The sequence below is a fragment of the Hyla sarda genome (assembly GCF_029499605.1).
Source record: "Hyla sarda isolate aHylSar1 chromosome 1 unlocalized genomic scaffold, aHylSar1.hap1 SUPER_1_unloc_7, whole genome shotgun sequence".
In the NCBI taxonomy this organism is placed as follows: domain Eukaryota; kingdom Metazoa; phylum Chordata; class Amphibia; order Anura; family Hylidae; genus Hyla; species Hyla sarda.
Genome location: NW_026607593.1, coordinates 512,141 through 530,052, shown reverse-complemented (window position 1 = coordinate 530,052; position 17,912 = coordinate 512,141). Strand labels below are relative to the sequence as shown.

At 46.2% G+C, this 17,912-nt stretch overlaps 1 protein-coding gene across 4 annotated transcripts in view; it reads left to right on the top strand.

Moving 5' to 3' along the window:
- Positions 1 to 17,912, top strand: part of LOC130298259 (oocyte zinc finger protein XlCOF7.1-like) — a 149,820-nt gene that overhangs the window by 116,211 nt on the left and 15,697 nt on the right. For 3 of the 4 annotated variants that reach the window (XM_056551187.1, XM_056551188.1, XM_056551189.1), the window contains one exon: positions 1,893 to 8,004. In XM_056551187.1, the coding sequence (XP_056407162.1) occupies positions 1,893 to 2,809 (917 nt within the window). In that variant the 3' untranslated portion in view covers positions 2,810 to 8,004. Of the gene's footprint in view, positions 1 to 1,892; positions 8,005 to 17,912 lie in introns of those variants that run through there. The other variant, XR_008849754.1, reaches the window with a different exon arrangement.

Here is a 17,912-nt window from a genome sequence, read left to right as displayed (position 1 = left end):
CCCGGGAGCTGTGCATTTCCTATGGGGATATTCTCCCATCATGCACAGGACGTGACATCATCATTGAGCAGTTAGACAGAAAACTTCAGAAGCTAATAACTATTGGAAGGATTAAGATTTTTTAATAGAAGTAATTTACAAATCTGTTTAACTTTCTGGAGCCAGTTGATATATAAAAAAAAAAGTTTTTGCCTGGAATACCCCCTTAATAAAAAGTACAGATCACGGTGCAAAATTGAGCCCTCATACCGCCACTTATATGGAAAAATGAAAAAGTTATAGGCCTTCAAAATAGGGGGATTTTAAATGTACTTATTCGGTTAAAAAGTTTGCGATTTTCTTTTAAGCGCAACAGTAATAGAAAAGTATGTTATCATGGGTATCATTTTAATCGTATTGACCCAAAGAATAAAGAACACGTCATTTTTACTGTAAATTGTACGGCGTGAAAAGGAAATTTGCAAAATTGCGGTTTTCTTTTTAATTTCCCCACACATAGTACTTTTTTGGTTGCGCCATACATTTTATGGTAAAGTGAGTGATGGCATTACAACGGACAACTGGTCGCGCAAAAAACAAGTCCTCATACTAGTCTGTGGATGAAAATATAAGAGTTATGATTTTTTGAAGGTGAGGAGGAAAAAAACGAAAATGTCCAAAAGGACTGAGTCCTTAAGGGGTTAAAGGGGTACTCCGGTGCTCCAGCGCTCAGAACGCTTAGAGCCAGAGGCAGAGATTGTGAAGTAGTGGCCAGTAGTGATGTTACAACCACTGGAATCTGGCTTTTGTTTAGAACGGGGGGTGCTGCAGGAGATCCTCGGGGCTCCAGCAGCCGGACCCCCGCGATCAGACATCTTATCCCCCATCCTTAGGATAAGAGATAAGATGTCTAGCAGTAGAGTACCCCTTTATATCACTTCATTCTTTCCCTCTGATACGGAAATGTTCCGGTTTGGGTCACCTGTGTGGGTCCAAATGGAGGTATAGGTGCGGCTGGTGAGCCAAAATCATTAAAAATAAAGGTTCCCCTTTTAACTTGGTTCCAGGAAAATTTCACTAACTTTATTAGGACATAAATCTTTCTATACACATTAATAGACAAAAGACAAAAATGTGATACTGTCTGCCTAGACAGGATAGGGGATAGGTTATAGATCACGGGGGTCCGACCCTTGGGACTCCCCGCGATCTCCTGAACGGGACCCTGGCAGTCTGCCTAAATCGGCCGTTCCGACCCCTACAGGATGCCGCTTCCGACACACCACCTCCATGTATTTCTATGGGATACATGGAGGGGGAGTGTCAGCCGCCGCTCCATGCAGGGGTTGGTGCGCCCCCTTCAAGCAGACTGCCTGGGCCCCATTCTGGAGATCGCTGGGAGTCCCAAGGGTCGGACCCCCGTGATCTATTATGTATCCCCTATCCTTTGCCGTAATTCTCTGGCTGGCATGAGGATTATAAAGGGAGCGGTTTGGATGACTGCCCCATTATAACCTGCGGGGTCAGGTGGATTGGGGGACACGGTCATTTGGTCCCTGACCGGCCCCATAGCAGTGATTTTCCCTGAGGCTGTGTCCACATGATTGTTAAAGACGGGTGTCCCTGCTCCTTGTAAGGCAGTGGTGTCAAACTGTGGCCCTCCAGATGTTGCAAAACATCAACTCACGGGTGTGCTGGGAGTTGAAGTTTTGCAACATCTGGAGGGCCACAGTTTGACACCACTGTTGTATGGCTGCTCTGCTATCATAGTAACTATATTTCTTCAGTTTTGCAGTAAATCTTATTTAAAAATGAAGGGTGGATTTACAAAGTACTATTGCTTAGAAATACAAAAATTTCCTGGGTTGTTAAGGGGTTAATACTGATAATAAAATCTGTGTTATTCTCTGCAGATTCTTGTAGCAGGAGATCAGAGGAGAATCTTATATCTTCAGATTATAAAGCAGATGATGATATCACACAAGATACATATGAAGAACATTCCATTATCCCAGATACACCCTCAGCCCTTCACAGCCAAGATCTGTCATCTCATCCTTATATACAGGTCCTGTCTTCTCACTCATCACAGGATGTTCAGCAAAAAGAAAGTCATAGAAGGGATGCTGGACACCAACGAGCTCATACAGGAAAGAAACCATATTCATGCTCAGAATGTGGGAAATGTGTTACTTCTAAATCAAGTCTTGTTAAACATCAGAGAATACACACAGGGGAGAAGCCATTTGCATGTTCACAGTGTGGAAAATGTTTCACTCAGAAATCATATCTTGTTGAACATCAAAGAACTCACACAGGGGAGAAGCCATTTTCATGTTCAGAATGTGGGAAATGTTTTCCTTTTAAATCAGGTCTTGTTGTACATCAAAGAACTCACACAGGAGAGAAGCCATTTTCATGTCCAGAATGTGGGAAATGTTTTACTAATCAATCAAGTCTTATTCAACATCAAAGAACTCACACTGGAGAGAAGCCATTTTCATGTCCAGAATGTGGGAAATGTGTTACTAATCAATCACATCTTATTCAACATCAAAGAACTCACACTGGAGAGAAGCCATTTTCATGTCCAGAATGTGGGAAATGTTTTACTAATCAATCAAGTCGTCTTCAACATCAAAGAACTCACACTGGAGAGAAGCCATTTTTATGTCCAGAATGTGGGAAATGTTTTATTGATCAATCAAGTCTTATTCTACATCAAAGAACTCACACTGGAGAGAAGCCGTTTTCATGTGCAGAATGTGGGAAATGTTTTACTCAGAAATCAGGTCTTATTCAACATCAAAGAACTCACACAGGGGAGTAGCCATTTCCATGTGCATAATGTGGGAAATGTTATACTGTGAAATCAAATCTTGTAAAAACATCAAAGAACTCACACAGGGAAGAAGCCATTTTTCATGTGCAGAATGTGGGAAATGTTTTACTGATAAATCAAGTCTTATTCAACATCAAAGAACTCACACAGGGAAGAAGCCATTTTTCATGTGCAGAATGTGGGAAATGTTTTACTGATAAATCAAGTCTTATTCAACATCAAAGAACTCACACAGGGGAGAAGCCATTTTCTGTTTCAATAGTTTTTATTGAATATTTTTTGACAATCTAAAAGAACAATGCAAGTCCCTTGCAGGGGACTAAGTAGAAGTCAAGCAAGTATATAAACAGGTAAACCTACAAGTAAAAAAAATCAAAAGAACCTAAGAACAAAGGTGGAATAAGTTGACTTGTACAATTGCAAGAATATATGGCAATGTGTCTTTGAACTCTAATGGGTTAGTCATATAGTAATAGCGAGCGTTGACCCACTACAGGGTTTGAGTGTCAAGAGTTTAGTTACTCTGCGTGGCATGTAAACAGTCTACATCCTGATATCTATCTCAGTAGGAAATGATGGGAGCGGTAATGGAGGGTAAAAGAGGAACAGGTAGGGGTAGGAGGGTGTAGGGGTAAGAGGTGTAAGGAGTCAGGAGAAGGTGTTGAAAGGATAGGCAGGTAGGAGAAGGGGGGGGGGGTGGAGGATCGTAGAAAAGGGACCCGCAAAGGGAATGTAAGTGATCTCAGCTGGTTATATAGTACCAGTAGCCTGTGTTGTGGAAGACCACCTATTCCATCACTTGTGAAAATATGAGCCGTTACCATAGGCGATGATGCGTTCATATGTGTAGGTGGTATTTACTTTATTAATGACCATGTCTATAGATGGGGTGTTGGGTGATTTCCTAATGCTGGTAAGTGAAATTTTCATCACAATTAGGATAATACATATTAAGTCTCTCTCGGGTCTAGGTATATCAGATAAATCGAGAAACAATAAAATCTGTTGTGGGGTCCAGGCCCTCTCCTCCCCTAAAACCTCATTCAAGAGCTGTTTGCAGGCGAGCCAGTAGGCTTTAATGGAGGGATATTCCCACAAAATGTGTAACAATGTGCCCCTCTGTCCACAATCACGCCAACATAGTCCAGTCATTTCTGAGTAGATGTGGGACAGGGGCTCAGGAGTGTAGTACCACCTCAATATGGTCTTCATAGCAGACTCAACATGTGAAACACATTGAAAGGCTCTATGTATATTCTGGAAAGCCGCTCACCATTGGGATTCAAAGATAGATTTGCCCAGCTCGTTTTCCCAGGAATGAAAGGGGTGTGATTTGCGAAATTGGGAAGTATGGGATACATTAGAATATAAGGGGCGAAGGCCCTTTAGGTTGCTAGAGAGAAAAATTTAAGAGGGTTTATGTAACTGGATGGAAGATGGTGGAGTATGAAGTAAGAAATGACGCAAGCGCAGAAACTTGTAGACGTCAGAGTGAGAAATAGAAAAGGTAGAGTGCAATTCTGAAAAGGGTAGTAGGGTTTCAGATAAATAAAGTTGGTGGAGATGTGTTAGCCCACTGTGAATCCATGGCACCAGCCATATGTCAGGGCTCATGCTTTGTATAAGAGATATGGGAATGAGAGTTTTGTCCGTGGTTGTGTCCACTAGAGAGAGGTTTGTTACCCATGCCTTAAATGAGGCCGCCACAATAGCGTTGGAAGAGGGGGCGGTGTGTGGAGACCAGTATGGCAGAAAAAGAACGTCTTTAAGTAAGTATGGGGAAGCCAAGGAGTTTTCTATATGGACCCAAGCAGTAGTCAAATCTTCCTTGCACCAGCCTCTCAACATCCCCACCAGGGCGGCAAGATAATAACACCACAAATCTGGTGATCCAAGTCCTCCCATGTCTCTGTACTTAGTCAATATGGATGCGGCCAATCTGGGCCTGTTGCCTGACCACACAAAGGATGACAAAAGGGCTTGGGCCTTAGAAAAGAAGGAATTAGGAACAGCAATCGGGAGGGTTCTAAAGAGATGGAGGAAGCGGGTAGAAGAAGCATTTTAAAGGCTGCTACTCTGCCTGTCCAAGATATGTCGATAGAGCTTAGTCTGTCCACTTCAACGCCGATGGTCTGTAGGAAAGGTTCATAGTTATTGGAGTATAGTAGGTTATGAGGGTATGTTAGTTTGATTCCTAGATATTTAACACTAGTGGTTTGCCAATCAAAGGGATGCACGTTTTTAAGGGTATCTACCAGGGCGGGGTGAAGGTTTAGAGGAAGGGCCTGAGTTTTAGTGGCATTAAGGTGGTAATAGGAAAGCTGACAAAAGTGAAGTATGGAGGTCATGGCAGCCGGCACAGATACAGAGGGATCAGTAAGTGATAAAATAATATCATCTGCATATAATGAGATGAGGTGATGTTGTCCTGCAATGAAGACTGCAGAGATTTGGAGTCTCCCTGCCTCAGCGCCTGCGCCAATGGCTCCCTACATAGAATGAATATAATGAGTGAAAGGGGGCACCCCTATCTGGTTCCATTGGTGATATCAAAGGCTTCCGCAAGGATGCCATTCACAAAGACCTTGGCAGAGGGTTCGGTATACAGCGATGTGATCGCACTATAAATGGTTCCACTAAATCCCAGGTGCCGGTGGACCGAGACGACGAACAGCCAGCGGAGCCGGTCGAATGCCTTCTCGGCATCAAGAGCTAGAATCAAAGCAGAGGTTTTATGGGTTTCAACATGGTGTAAAACATGTAGAAGGTGGCGGGTATTGTCCGAAGCTTGACAGCCCGGGACAAACCCCGCTTGATCAGGGAGGATCAAACTGGGGAGAAATTTGGTGAGCCTGTTGGCTATGAGTTTTGCAAAAATCTTTAGGTCTTGGTTAAGTAATGATATTGTCAATGTACTAGTAAAATGTATATCGGCACCACTTTAACTGCAGTGAGATCCCGGCAAGGACTCAATCTGTACGCTCAGCACACCTGGACAATTAAACCCCTTGAGAGACTTCTACTTCAGTAGTGCTCACTCCACAAAGTATGAGAACAAAGCAATCATTCAGAACGAAGATGAAGAAAAGGGAGCACATACCAGAGATGTTGAAATGCAGTATTCGGCTTTATTTCATCTTGCTGGTGTCAAAACGGTGCAGGGTAGAAGGGAGGGCGGACGAGTTGAGGGGGAACTACAGGCAACGGTCCGTGTCACGCTGGTCTGCGCTTCATCAGGCCCTACGTCACTGAACTAGAGGGAGTGTTTTTATACATCACGGGAGGTAACATGGACAAACAGTGACGTTTACATGGATCAGGATCAGGAGGGATACAATGACAAACAAAAGGTAAGAATACAAAAACTAAGTGATGATAAAAACAAAACATCGTGTCTGCGAGTATCGTACAATGCAACATAATATCTTTCTATATGAAAACTCCCATTTCGTTGTACTCATTAAGGCCCAAAGGGCCCGTTGCATTAGTACGGAAAATCCATCTGGATTCCTGTAATAATCCGCCATTTGGAGAGTGTTCAATTCTCTCCAGAACCTTAAATTTGAAAGCTCTTGGGTTATTCTCATGTTCAGAACACATGTGTTGAATGAATCTAGCACAGCCTTTTTTGGTTACTAGGGACCGTATGTGTTCTCTAATTCTTTGATACAAAGGTCTTTTTGTTTTTCCTATGTAGTATCTCCCACATAAACATATGAGGGCATATACCACATAGGATGTTTTACATGTGGCAAACTGTTTGAATTTAACCCTTGTGCCTCCCAAATGCATTTCATTTAATTTTTAGTTAAAATCGCAAACCGAACAATTTCCACATGTGAACAGACCTTTAGGTTTTGATGTAGATAACCAATCTTTTTGAATTCTGCCTTTGTTTTTTCTTCTTTTCAAATAATCTGTTTAATTTCTGTAAAATTTTTCAAATCTTGGTCACGTTGTAACATTGGCCAATTTTTGAAAATAGCGTTTTTTACAATGTTGTTAATTGGTGAATTTTTAAATGTTAATACTGTCATATTAAGTTTTTCTTTTTTACTTTTCTGAGTAAATTGTTACGAGGAATTTTATTCACTTTTTTCATTGCATTAGATATAATTTCAGGTGAGTAGCCTCTATCAATTAATCGTTCACCCAGTTCTTGAGCTTGCTGTTCGATCTGTATTTATGCGTTTTAATCTGATTAACTGGCATGCTATCTTTAACAGTTTTAGGGTGAGATGAATGATAATGAAGAATTGAATTTTTTGAATTAGGTTTCCTGTACCCAGAAGTCTGAATGGTAGTATTTTTTATTTCGATTTTGGTATCCAAATATTCAAGTGATAAACCTCCGAACTGAAAAGAGAACCACATGTTCACCTTTATTATTGCTGTTGAGATAGTCGACAAATAAAGAAAAATTTTCCTGGGAATCATCCCAGATAACAAAAATGTCATCGACAAATCCCAACAGCGATTTTATTTTTGACACAAACGGATTATTAACAGTGAAAATGTAATCTTTTTCCAGCATCGCTAAAAAGATGTTTGCATAGGAACAAGAGATGGGTGTACCCATCGCCGTTCCTTGCGTTTTGGCATACCATTGACCTTCATATTGGAAGTAGTTCTTCAAAATTAATTTTGCAGATTCCAATACAAAATTGATAAATTCACTGAATTTGTCTGAGCAATCCAAGAATTCTCTGAGAGCCTGCACACCCGCATCATGTGGGATACGGGTGTACAGGCTCTCAACATCTATGAATGCCAGAGGAAAACCCTCTTGCCAACAGAAATCGCGAAGGGAAGTAATAAGATCACCAGTGTCACGGAGGTAAGTAGGGGTAAGTTTTAGTAAAGGAGAAATCAACCAGTCCACATAGCTAGACAGGAACTGGGTAGGGGCCCCAATACCCGCCACTATGGGACGACAGGGAGGAGGGACAATGCCTTTGTTGACTTTTGGTAATAAATACCATTTTTTTGGGATCGGATCAGATGGAATAAGTTTTTCTGCTGTTTTTTCGGTCGATTTGAAATTTCTTGTATATTTTTGCAGATGTGATCTCATAATTTGTTCATAATCGTTAAAGTGGGATCTGTTTTTAATTTGTTATATACCATGACATTGCCTGTAGTTCCCCCTGAACTCGTCCGCCCTCCCTTCTACCCTGCACCGTTTTGACCCCAGCAAGATGAAATAAAGCCGAATACTGCATTTCAACATCTCTGGTATGTGCTCCCTTTTCTTCATCTTCGTTCTGAATAAGTAATGATATTGGCCTGTAATTTTTAGGGGCCAATGGTGATTTGCCCGGTTTAGGAAGGGCGATAATCAGGGCCTGAACATTTTCCTTGGGAAAAGAGCCTTTGAGCATAGCTGAATCGTAAAACAGTTGCAAATGGGGAATCAGAGCATCTTTGAATGTTTTATAATAGAGGTTGAGAAACCCGTCAGGGCCCGGGGCCTTTTGTGAGGGGGAAGAGAGAATCACTTTTTGAATCTCATCAGGGGTAATGGCGCTGTTTAATGTTAACAAGTGTTGGTCAGTGAGGTGTGGGAAGTTGAGAGAAGAGAGGAAAGAATGGATAGCGTCAGGGAGATTGAGAGGGTCAGGAGTTGTCACCCAGGTTATATAGTGAGGAATAGAAGTCCTGGAAGCCGTTAGCTATGTCTTTGGGAGTATAGAGGGATTTAACAGAGGAAGGGTGGACGAGCTGGGCAATACGGGAGCGAGCATGAGTAACTTTTAGTCTATTGGCCAGCAAGGCCCCCGCTTTATCATTTTGTGAATAATATTGCACTTTGATGCCCCTAAGATTTTTCTCATAAGAGAATAGCAATAAACTCCTGAGTTCCTGTCTAGCAGAGACCAGTTGGGCAGATGTAGAGGGGGAGGGGCTGTCTTGTTAAATTGCTCCAGACTTTTTAATCTGGACAACACATCTGAGAGCTGTTTGTCTCTCTCTCGCTTACAAATTGCACCATATTTTATAAAGAATCTCCTCATATTGGCCTTATGTCAGTTCCAGATTTTGGCTGGTTCCATGTCTGGGGAGACATTAGCCAGAAAGTAATTCGTTAGATCCTTTTTCAAAGACTGGACATGTTTCGGATGAGAAAGTAAGGACTCGCTCTCCACAAGTATGCGGGAGCCTGGGAAAAGGTTTCACTTAGGGAGATAGTGATAACGGCATGATGCGAACATTTGATCAGCTCTATAGTAGATCTACTCAGAGAATCTAATGCAGTCCGGTCTATCCAAAACATGTCCAGTCTCGAGTATGTGTTGTGGGTGATGGAGTTGTGAGTATAATCCCTTTCATTGGAATGCAGTACCCGCCACGCATCATACAGGTCTGATGAGCCCATTAGTGGAGCCAGAGATGAAACTGAAAGGCGATGTGAGGTAGTGGTGTCCAAAGATAGGTCAGCAACTAAGTTAAAGTCCCCACAAACAATCATATGTCCAACTTTGTTTAAAGTCTAGTTTAAGGGTACGCCTCAAAAAGCGCTGTTGACCAACGTTGGGGGCGTATAGCGCTAAAATGGTTTAAAGGTACATTGTTAATGGAGCACGTAAGGAGTACATATCTACCAGCAGGGTCAGTAATAACATTAGTGGTGGAAAAGGCTACTGTGTTTCTGACTGCAATTAGGACCCCTCGGGACTTCGATGTAAAGTGTGAGTGGAACACATTAGGGAATGCTTTGTGTTTCAGCCTATGTGCGTCTGTACTAAGAAGATGCATCTCATGTGCGCATATAATGTCTCCCCCCAAGGCCAAGGATTCTTTCCAAAGGAAGGCTCTTTTTGTGCGGACTGTTAAGACCGTTTATATTCAGACTAAGTATTTTAAGAACCATCAGTGCCATGGAAGATATAACATAGCTATACGTCAGAAAGTTGGAGGACCTGATGCGTCTCCCAGCCAGCACGCACAGGTCACATATTAAAGGGGCAACACCTAATGGACACTTGGTAGTATTTCCACCTAGAAGAACAGGTAACAGGACAAACAACAAAAAACTGACACGAATCAAAGTAAGAGAAATAGTAACAAAATAAATAAAGGAATAATCGTGGCACCAGCCACAAGGCACGGGTGGGGCGAATGTTCATGCCGAAGCCAAACAAGTAGGAAGAACATCAGCTCAGGTGTGCAACGGAGATGTAATTAGCACATAAGTCACCTTACTGTGTCCCAATCTTCTTGGGATTTGTGGGAAGTTCCTTGCGGGGATTTCTTTGGTCTTTCCATGGGGATGCTCCAGCGGTGCAGAAGGTCTTTACCTTCCTCCAGATTCCAGACCACCGAGACTTGGTTGTCCTTGCAGATGAGAAGGCGTACCGGGAATCCCCATCTATACTGGATCTTCTTTTGTCTGAGGGCAGAGGTAATCGGAAGCAGGTTCCCACGTAGTTGTAGAGTGGCAGCAGACAAGTCCGCATATAAGGAGAGATGGTGGTACGGGGCTGGCAAGCCATCATTTTTGCGGGCTAGCTCCATGAGGCGTTCTTTAGTAGAGGAAAAATGGATCCGGGCATGGAATCATCTAAATGATGTGGCTTCGGTACCCGGTGAGCCTGATCTATCTCCAATTTCGTGGGTGAGCAGGAGGGTTACACCGTTTCCAGCAGAGTGCGGACTTAATGCATGATGCCTGCAGGCGGGACAGATTCAGGGATACCCCTGATTTTCACATTGTTCCTCCGGCTGCGGTCCTCCAGATCGGCTACTTTGGCTTTGAGGGCCTCAATTTCCTCCTCCGCCGTAGTTTGTAGATAAATAAGCGTATTATGAGAATCAGCAAATTCGCCGAACTTGTGTTCAATGTGGTTTACTCTGCTGCCCAAATTATCCACCGTAGCTGAGAGAGGAGATATCATGGCCTGCATATCCTTCCTGAAGGACCTCTGGAGCACCAACAGCATGTCTCTCATAGCAGTGTCCGTGAGAGATTCATTATGTACCGGCAAGGAGCTCAGTGCCTCAGTATCCTCTAGGGGAAGCGTGGCATCCAATCCCCACTCCGGGTTCGGGGAGTTCGCTGCAGGCGAGGAGTAACGGGGCCTCTGCTTCAGAGGACTTCCGGATGGTGAGGGCGGAAAGCCAGTGGAGGGAGGACCGCAAGTGGCAGGTATGTACTCACGGGTTTGGTGGTCGGTTGGCAGGACACCCTTCTCCTGCGATCGCGCGTCTGCTGATCTGTACGGAGGTGTTGGGAGCCGTAGTTTCGCAGCATCGGGTCTGAGGAAGCACGTCTGAGAGGTAAGGCCGGGGCCTGCGCAGCAGGGAGAGAGCGCGCGTGTTCCCAGTCGCAGGTTTCATCAGCGCCTTCTTGAAAGGCGGCCGGCGCTCGGGAGAAATGGAATTTGCTGAGCGTTCCTTGGAGAGCTTGCCTCTTTTTCTTCCCTCTCATGTTCTCCAGGTGTTCCCACATTTGATTGTGATGGATAGGTGTCTGTGCACGCAGTGTAGCCGCTTTACCGAGCAAGATGAAGCAGGAGCTCAGCTAATGCGCGACCATACAACAAGGCAGCCAGGCCACGCCCCCCGGGAGAAGCCATTTTCATGTGCAGAATGTGGGAAATGTTATACTGTGAAATCAAATCTTGTTAAACATCAAAGAACTCACACAGGGGAGAAGCCATTTTCATGTTCTAAACGTGGGAAATGTTTTACTCAGCAATCACATCTTGTTAAACATAAAAGAACTCACACAACTATATATTAACCATGTACATAGGATAGTTGACACATACATACTTATATATATTTATACAATATATGCTTCATCTCCAAACTTGTTATCAATTTTTAAGAAGTTCTCTATATTATATTTATTATTCTTATATTCATCTCCGCACACTGGACTTATAATTGTTACGCCTAGCGCTCCGGGTCCCCGCTCCTCCCCGGAGCGCGTACGGCGTCTCTCTCTCCGCAGCGCCCCGGTCGGTCCCGCTGACCGGGAGCGCTGCCCTGTCATGGCCGTTGGGGATGCGATTCGCACAGCGGGACGCGCCCGCTCGCGAATCGCATCCCAGGTCACTTACCCGTTCCCGTCTCCTGCTGTCATGTGCTGGCGCGCGCGGCTCCGCTCTCTAGGGCGCGCGCGCGCCAGCTCCCTGAGATTTAAAGGGCCAGTGCACCAATGATTGGTGCCTGGCCCAATTAGCTTAATTGGCTCCCACCTGTTCCCTGGCTATATCTAGTCTCCTCCCTTGCACTCCCTGGCCGGATCTTGTTGCCATCGTGCCTTGTGAAAGCGTTTTGTGTGTTTAAAAGCCAGTGTACCAGAACTCCTGCTATCTCCCCTGACTACGAATCTTGCCGCCTGCCCCCGACCTTCTGCTACGTCCGACTTTGCTTCTGCCTACTCCCTTGTACCTCGCCTATCTTCAGCAGCCAGAGAGGTGAGCCGTTGCTAGTGGATACGACCTGGTCACTACCGCCGCAGCAAGACCATCCCGCTTTGCGGCGGGCTCTGGTGAAAACCTGTAGTGGCTTAGAACCGGTCCACTAGCGCGGTCCTCGCCACCCCTCTCTGGCACAGAGGATCCACTACCTGCCAGCCGGCATCGTGACAGTAGATCCGGCCATGGATCCCGCTGAGGTTCCCCTGCCAGTTGCCTCAGATATCACCACGGTGGTCGCCCAGCAAGCCCGACAGATCGCCCATCTAACCCACCAGCTGTCGGAAGTGTCCACCATTGTGCACCAACATTCGCAACTTCTTCAGCAATCATCTCCTCCGCCAGCTCCTGCACCTCCTCCGCAGCGAGTGGCCACTCCTAGCCTCCGCCTGTCCTTGCCGGACAAATTTAATGGGGACTCTAAGTTTTGCCGTGGCTTTCTTTCGCAATGTTCATTGCACTTGGAGATGATGTCGGACCAGTTTCCCACTGAAAGGTCTAAGGTGGCTTTCGTAGTCAGCCTTCTGTCTGGAAAAGCCCTGTCATGGGCCACACCGCTCTGGGACCGCAATGACCCCGTCACCGCCTCTGTACACTCCTTCTTCTCGGAAATTCGAAGTGTCTTTGAGGAACCTGCCCGAGCCTCTTCTGCTGAGACTGCCCTGCTGAACCTGGTCCAGGGTAATTCTTCCGTTGGCGAGTACGCCATACAATTCCGTACTCTTGCTTCTGAACTTTCCTGGAATAATGAGGCTCTCTGCGCGACCTTTAAAAAAGGCCTATCCAGCAACATTAAAGATGTTCTGGCCGCACGAGAGACTCCTGCTAACCTGCATGAACTCATTCATCTAGCCACTCGCATTGACATGCGTTTTTCTGAGAGGCATCAAGAGCTCCGCCAGGAAAAAGACTTAGATCTCTGGACACCTCTCCCACAGTCTCCACTGCAATCTGCGCCTAGGCCTCCCGCCGAGGAGGCCATGCAAGTGGATCGGTCTCGCCTGACCCTGGAAGAGAGGAATCGCCGTAAGGAAGAGAATCTTTGTCTGTACTGTGCCAGTACTGAACATTTTTTGGTGGAGTGCCCAATCCGTCCTCCACGTCTGGGAAACGCACGCTCGCACCCAGCTCTCGTGGGTGTGGCGTCTCTTGATGCTAAGTCGACTTCTCCACGTCTCACGGTGCCTGTTCGGATTTCTACGTCAGCCAGCTCTCCCCTCTCAGCCGTGGCATGCCTGGACTCTGGAGCTTCTGGGAATTTTATTCGGGAGTCCTTAGTGAATAAATTCCGCATTCCGGTGACCCGTCTTGTCAAGCCACTCCACATTTCCGCGGTCAACGGAGCCAGATTGGACTGCACCGTGCGTTATCGCACGGAGCCCCTCCTAATGTGCATCGGACCTCATCACGAGGAAATTGTATTTTTTTTCCTTCCTAATTGCACTTCTGAAGTTCTCCTTGGACTACCCTGGCTTCAACACCATTCCCCAACCCTGGATTGGTCCACTGGGGAGATCAAGAGTTGGGGTCCCTCTTGTTCCAAGGACTGCCTTCAACCGGTCCCCAGTACTCCCTGCCGTGACCCTGTGGTTCCTCCTGTATCCGGTCCCCCTAAGGTCATTAAGGACTCTGCCTGCCACAAGAAATACCTCTCCCCCCCTCCCAGTCCCATCAGGCAAACCTCTGTGTCCCCTCTTGGCCCTCGTCCTGGTGTCACACTGCCCCGTGCCAAGTCTCGCCCTCTGCCCTCCCTCCCCATCCCTACTCCTGCTGTTTCGCCTGCTGTTGAGGAATCCCTCCATCCTTTCCCGGTGTCCTCATCCCAGGGGAGGCAGTTACCAGACAAAGAGAAGGGGAGACCTAAGGGGGGGGGTACTGTTACGCCTAGCGCTCCGGGTCCCCGCTCCTCCCCGGAGCGCGTACGGCGTCTCTCTCTCCGCAGCGCCCCGGTCGGTCCCGCTGACCGGGAGCGCTGCCCTGTCATGGCCGTTGGGGATGCGATTCGCACAGCGGGACGCGCCCGCTCGCGAATCGCATCCCAGGTCACTTACCCGTTCCCGTCTCCTGCTGTCATGTGCTGGCGCGCGCGGCTCCGCTCTCTAGGGCGCGCGCGCGCCAGCTCCCTGAGATTTAAAGGGCCAGTGCACCAATGATTGGTGCCTGGCCCAATTAGCTTAATTGGCTCCCACCTGTTCCCTGGCTATATCTAGTCTCCTCCCTTGCACTCCCTGGCCGGATCTTGTTGCCATCGTGCCTTGTGAAAGCGTTTTGTGTGTTTAAAAGCCAGTGTACCAGAACTCCTGCTATCTCCCCTGACTACGAATCTTGCCGCCTGCCCCCGACCTTCTGCTACGTCCGACTTTGCTTCTGCCTACTCCCTTGTACCTCGCCTATCTTCAGCAGCCAGAGAGGTGAGCCGTTGCTAGTGGATACGACCTGGTCACTACCGCCGCAGCAAGACCATCCCGCTTTGCGGCGGGCTCTGGTGAAAACCTGTAGTGGCTTAGAACCGGTCCACTAGCGCGGTCCTCGCCACCCCTCTCTGGCACAGAGGATCCACTACCTGCCAGCCGGCATCGTGACAATAATAAATGTAATATTGTCCCTGACGTTGTATATAGGGAATGTAACGCGTCAGTGTTGTCCCCGCCCCCTTCTCATTATGATTATAGAGACTTTAATTCAAGGCATCAGACAGGATCCGCGCGTCTCCCTTGAAGATCGTCTCTTCTGAACATAAGACGCTGCAGATACTTTTATTTATCACAAACCCTAGACCAGCGTTTCCCGTCTTGACGTCTATTTTCGGTCTCAGATCATAAAATCCATTTTTCTATATGAGAAGTCGTCAATATCTCAGCGTCCCCCGGGTTCAGTAAACATGGGTGTAATTCTTTTCCTTTTCTTTGTCCTCCCCGGGGTATAAAATCCCTAGAGATCTGATCACATCTGGTACAAGATCTCTTTACTTCACACTTTGCGCCATTATTACACGGATTGAAGACCCAGTTACACGCTCGTAAATTCCCATATATGTCGTGGATTGGAAGGAAAAAGGTTCTTAAATCTTATATTTACCAATAATATTTTATATTTTTACAGTCCGTCCCTATCATAGTACGGAATTGTTATTTCTCTTCTATCCGATGGTTATTTTGTAATTTTGTTACAATGTCCGAAAGTAGAGGCAGGGGTTGCCTTTCCTGATATTCACCTTTATTACCTACATGGTCAGCTTAGATACCTTAGATACTGGGTGCTCCCTGACCCTATGCTGAATGCGGAGCGATCACTTGCAAGATAAGTCAACCTTCCCTCCCTTAGTCCTTTGTTGGAGGGCCCCCAGTGGGGGACTTGCTCGCCCTCCATAAATTAGCTATTCAGGTGTGGAAGGCAGCCAAGCAGACCTACCCATTCACCGATGTTCCTTCTGATTTACCGCTTTGGCATAATCCCCATTTTTCACATCTGCTGGGTTCTCTGGACTCCCAGTTCTGGACTGAGTGTGGGGTGACCATGATGGAGCATCTATATACAGATAATGTTTTGTCCTTTCTACAAATCCAGACTGATTATGGGGTCCTGAGGGAGGCCTTTTATAAATTGTGACATGCCAGGGAGGCGCAGTTCTCCAGTCTCTTCATATCCACTGATAGGGGTGTTACGGTCGTTGTTTTGCCCCTAAGGTGGCCTTCTGGCACCCTATATGGCACTGCTCTTATGTGGCGTCATTTTGGAGGGAGGTCTTACAGCTCTTAGATTCTTTAGTGGCCCCCTCTCCCCCGGCTGACCCCCTGATTTATTTGGTATCCTGGATGAGGCGGTGTGGCCCCATTATGTGTGTACTTTTCTTGGAGAAGCCCTGTTCCTGGCTAGTAAAGGGATAGCATTATGGTGGATGGATCCTAGACCCCCCCACCTGTACTAAATGGAAGAAGCTGGTAAATTCTATTATCCCGTTCTCTAAGGTGTTGTATAAAAACAGGAAATGCTAAATTTGAGGGTGTGTGGGGCGCCTGGTGTTCCTCCCCCTTACTCCCCAGAGTCAGTGTGTGGTTTATCTGATCCACATATGGTGAATGTTGGTTCCTAGATATGTTCCTGTCTTATGTGATTGTGCTGACATGAGGCGGTTCGTTCGGCGGCAGCTTTCCCATTCCCTTTTTATTACTTGTCTTTTCTTTTAGCTTCATTTTTAAATAGTGCTTAAAGTGTAGCTCCCACCAAGTACTATATAATCTAATCTGTCCCTACCTAGTAGTAATCTGGCCCCAACCCCCGACCTGGCTTAAAAAAAAATGTAATCACTTTAGTAGAGCAGATTTAGTGCTTGTATATCTGCTCAATAAATCAGGGCAGGAAGCAGCGCTTCCCAAAAGGCGCGACGTCACTGACGCCTTGCTGGGTGCTTACTTCCGCCCTCACATCGTCTATGCAGCGCTCCTGTCGGGAGCGCGCATAGATGATCTGCCAATAGCACGGCAGGCAGCTCCGGGGGCTCCTCCTCCCTGTTTACCTGTGCATGTGCTATCCAGGGAGGAGGAGGAGTAGAGGAGCATCGCTGGCCTGCAGTGCACGATATTACAGCCGAGACCCGGGACCGATTACAATAATGGTAGATATTATAAATAATTGCCAATACAATGAAAAACTTTAGAAACCCCACCAATGATCTAAATTATGCCCCGAAATAGTTTAGAATCAGCTGTAGGCACATTTATTATAGAAATACTGATGAATAATCATCAGGGTGCCTACAGCTGTTTCTAAACTACAACTACCAGCATGCACAGACAGCTGTTAGCTGTCAGGGCATGCTTGTAGTAGTAGTTTTGCAACAGCTGGAGGCACCCTGATTATTCATCAGTATTTCTAAAATAAATGTGCCTACAGCTGTTGAAAAACTACAACTCCCAGTATGCCCATACAGCTGTCAGGTCATGCTTGCTGTCGTAGTTTTTCAGCAGCTGGAGGCACACTGTTTGAGAAACACTCATGTGTAATCAGGGTGCCTACAGCTGCTGCAAAACTACAACTCCCAGCATGCCCTGAAAGCTGATGACTGTATGGTCATGCTGGGAGTTGTAGTTTTGCGTTAGATGGAGGCACCCACCCTAATAATTACACGAGTGTTTCTCAAACAGTGTGCCTCCAGCTGCTGAAAAACTACAACAGCAAGCATGACCTGACAGCTGTATGGGCATACTGGGAGTTGTAGTTCTTCAACAGCAGGATATTGTCATGTATCAAAAGAGGCATGGACTCGAGGGACAGGGACATAATACTCCCCCTTTATAAAGCATTGGTACGGCCTCACCTGGAATATGCTGTTCAGTTTTGGTCGCCTGTCCATAAAAGGGACACTGCGGAGTTGGAAAGGGTGCAGAGACGCGCGACTAAACTAATATGGGGCATGGAACATCTTAGCTATGAGGAGCGATTAAAGGAGTTACAATTGTTTAGTCTTGAGAAGAGACATTTAAGGGGGGATATGATAAACGTATATAAGTATATAAATGGCCCACACAAAAAATATGGAGAAAAACTGTTCCAGGTTAAACCCCCCCAAAGGACGAGGGGGCACTCCCTCCGTCTGGAGAAGAAAAAGTTTAGTCTCAAGGGGCGACACGCCTTCTTTACCGTGAGGACTGTGAATTTATGGAACG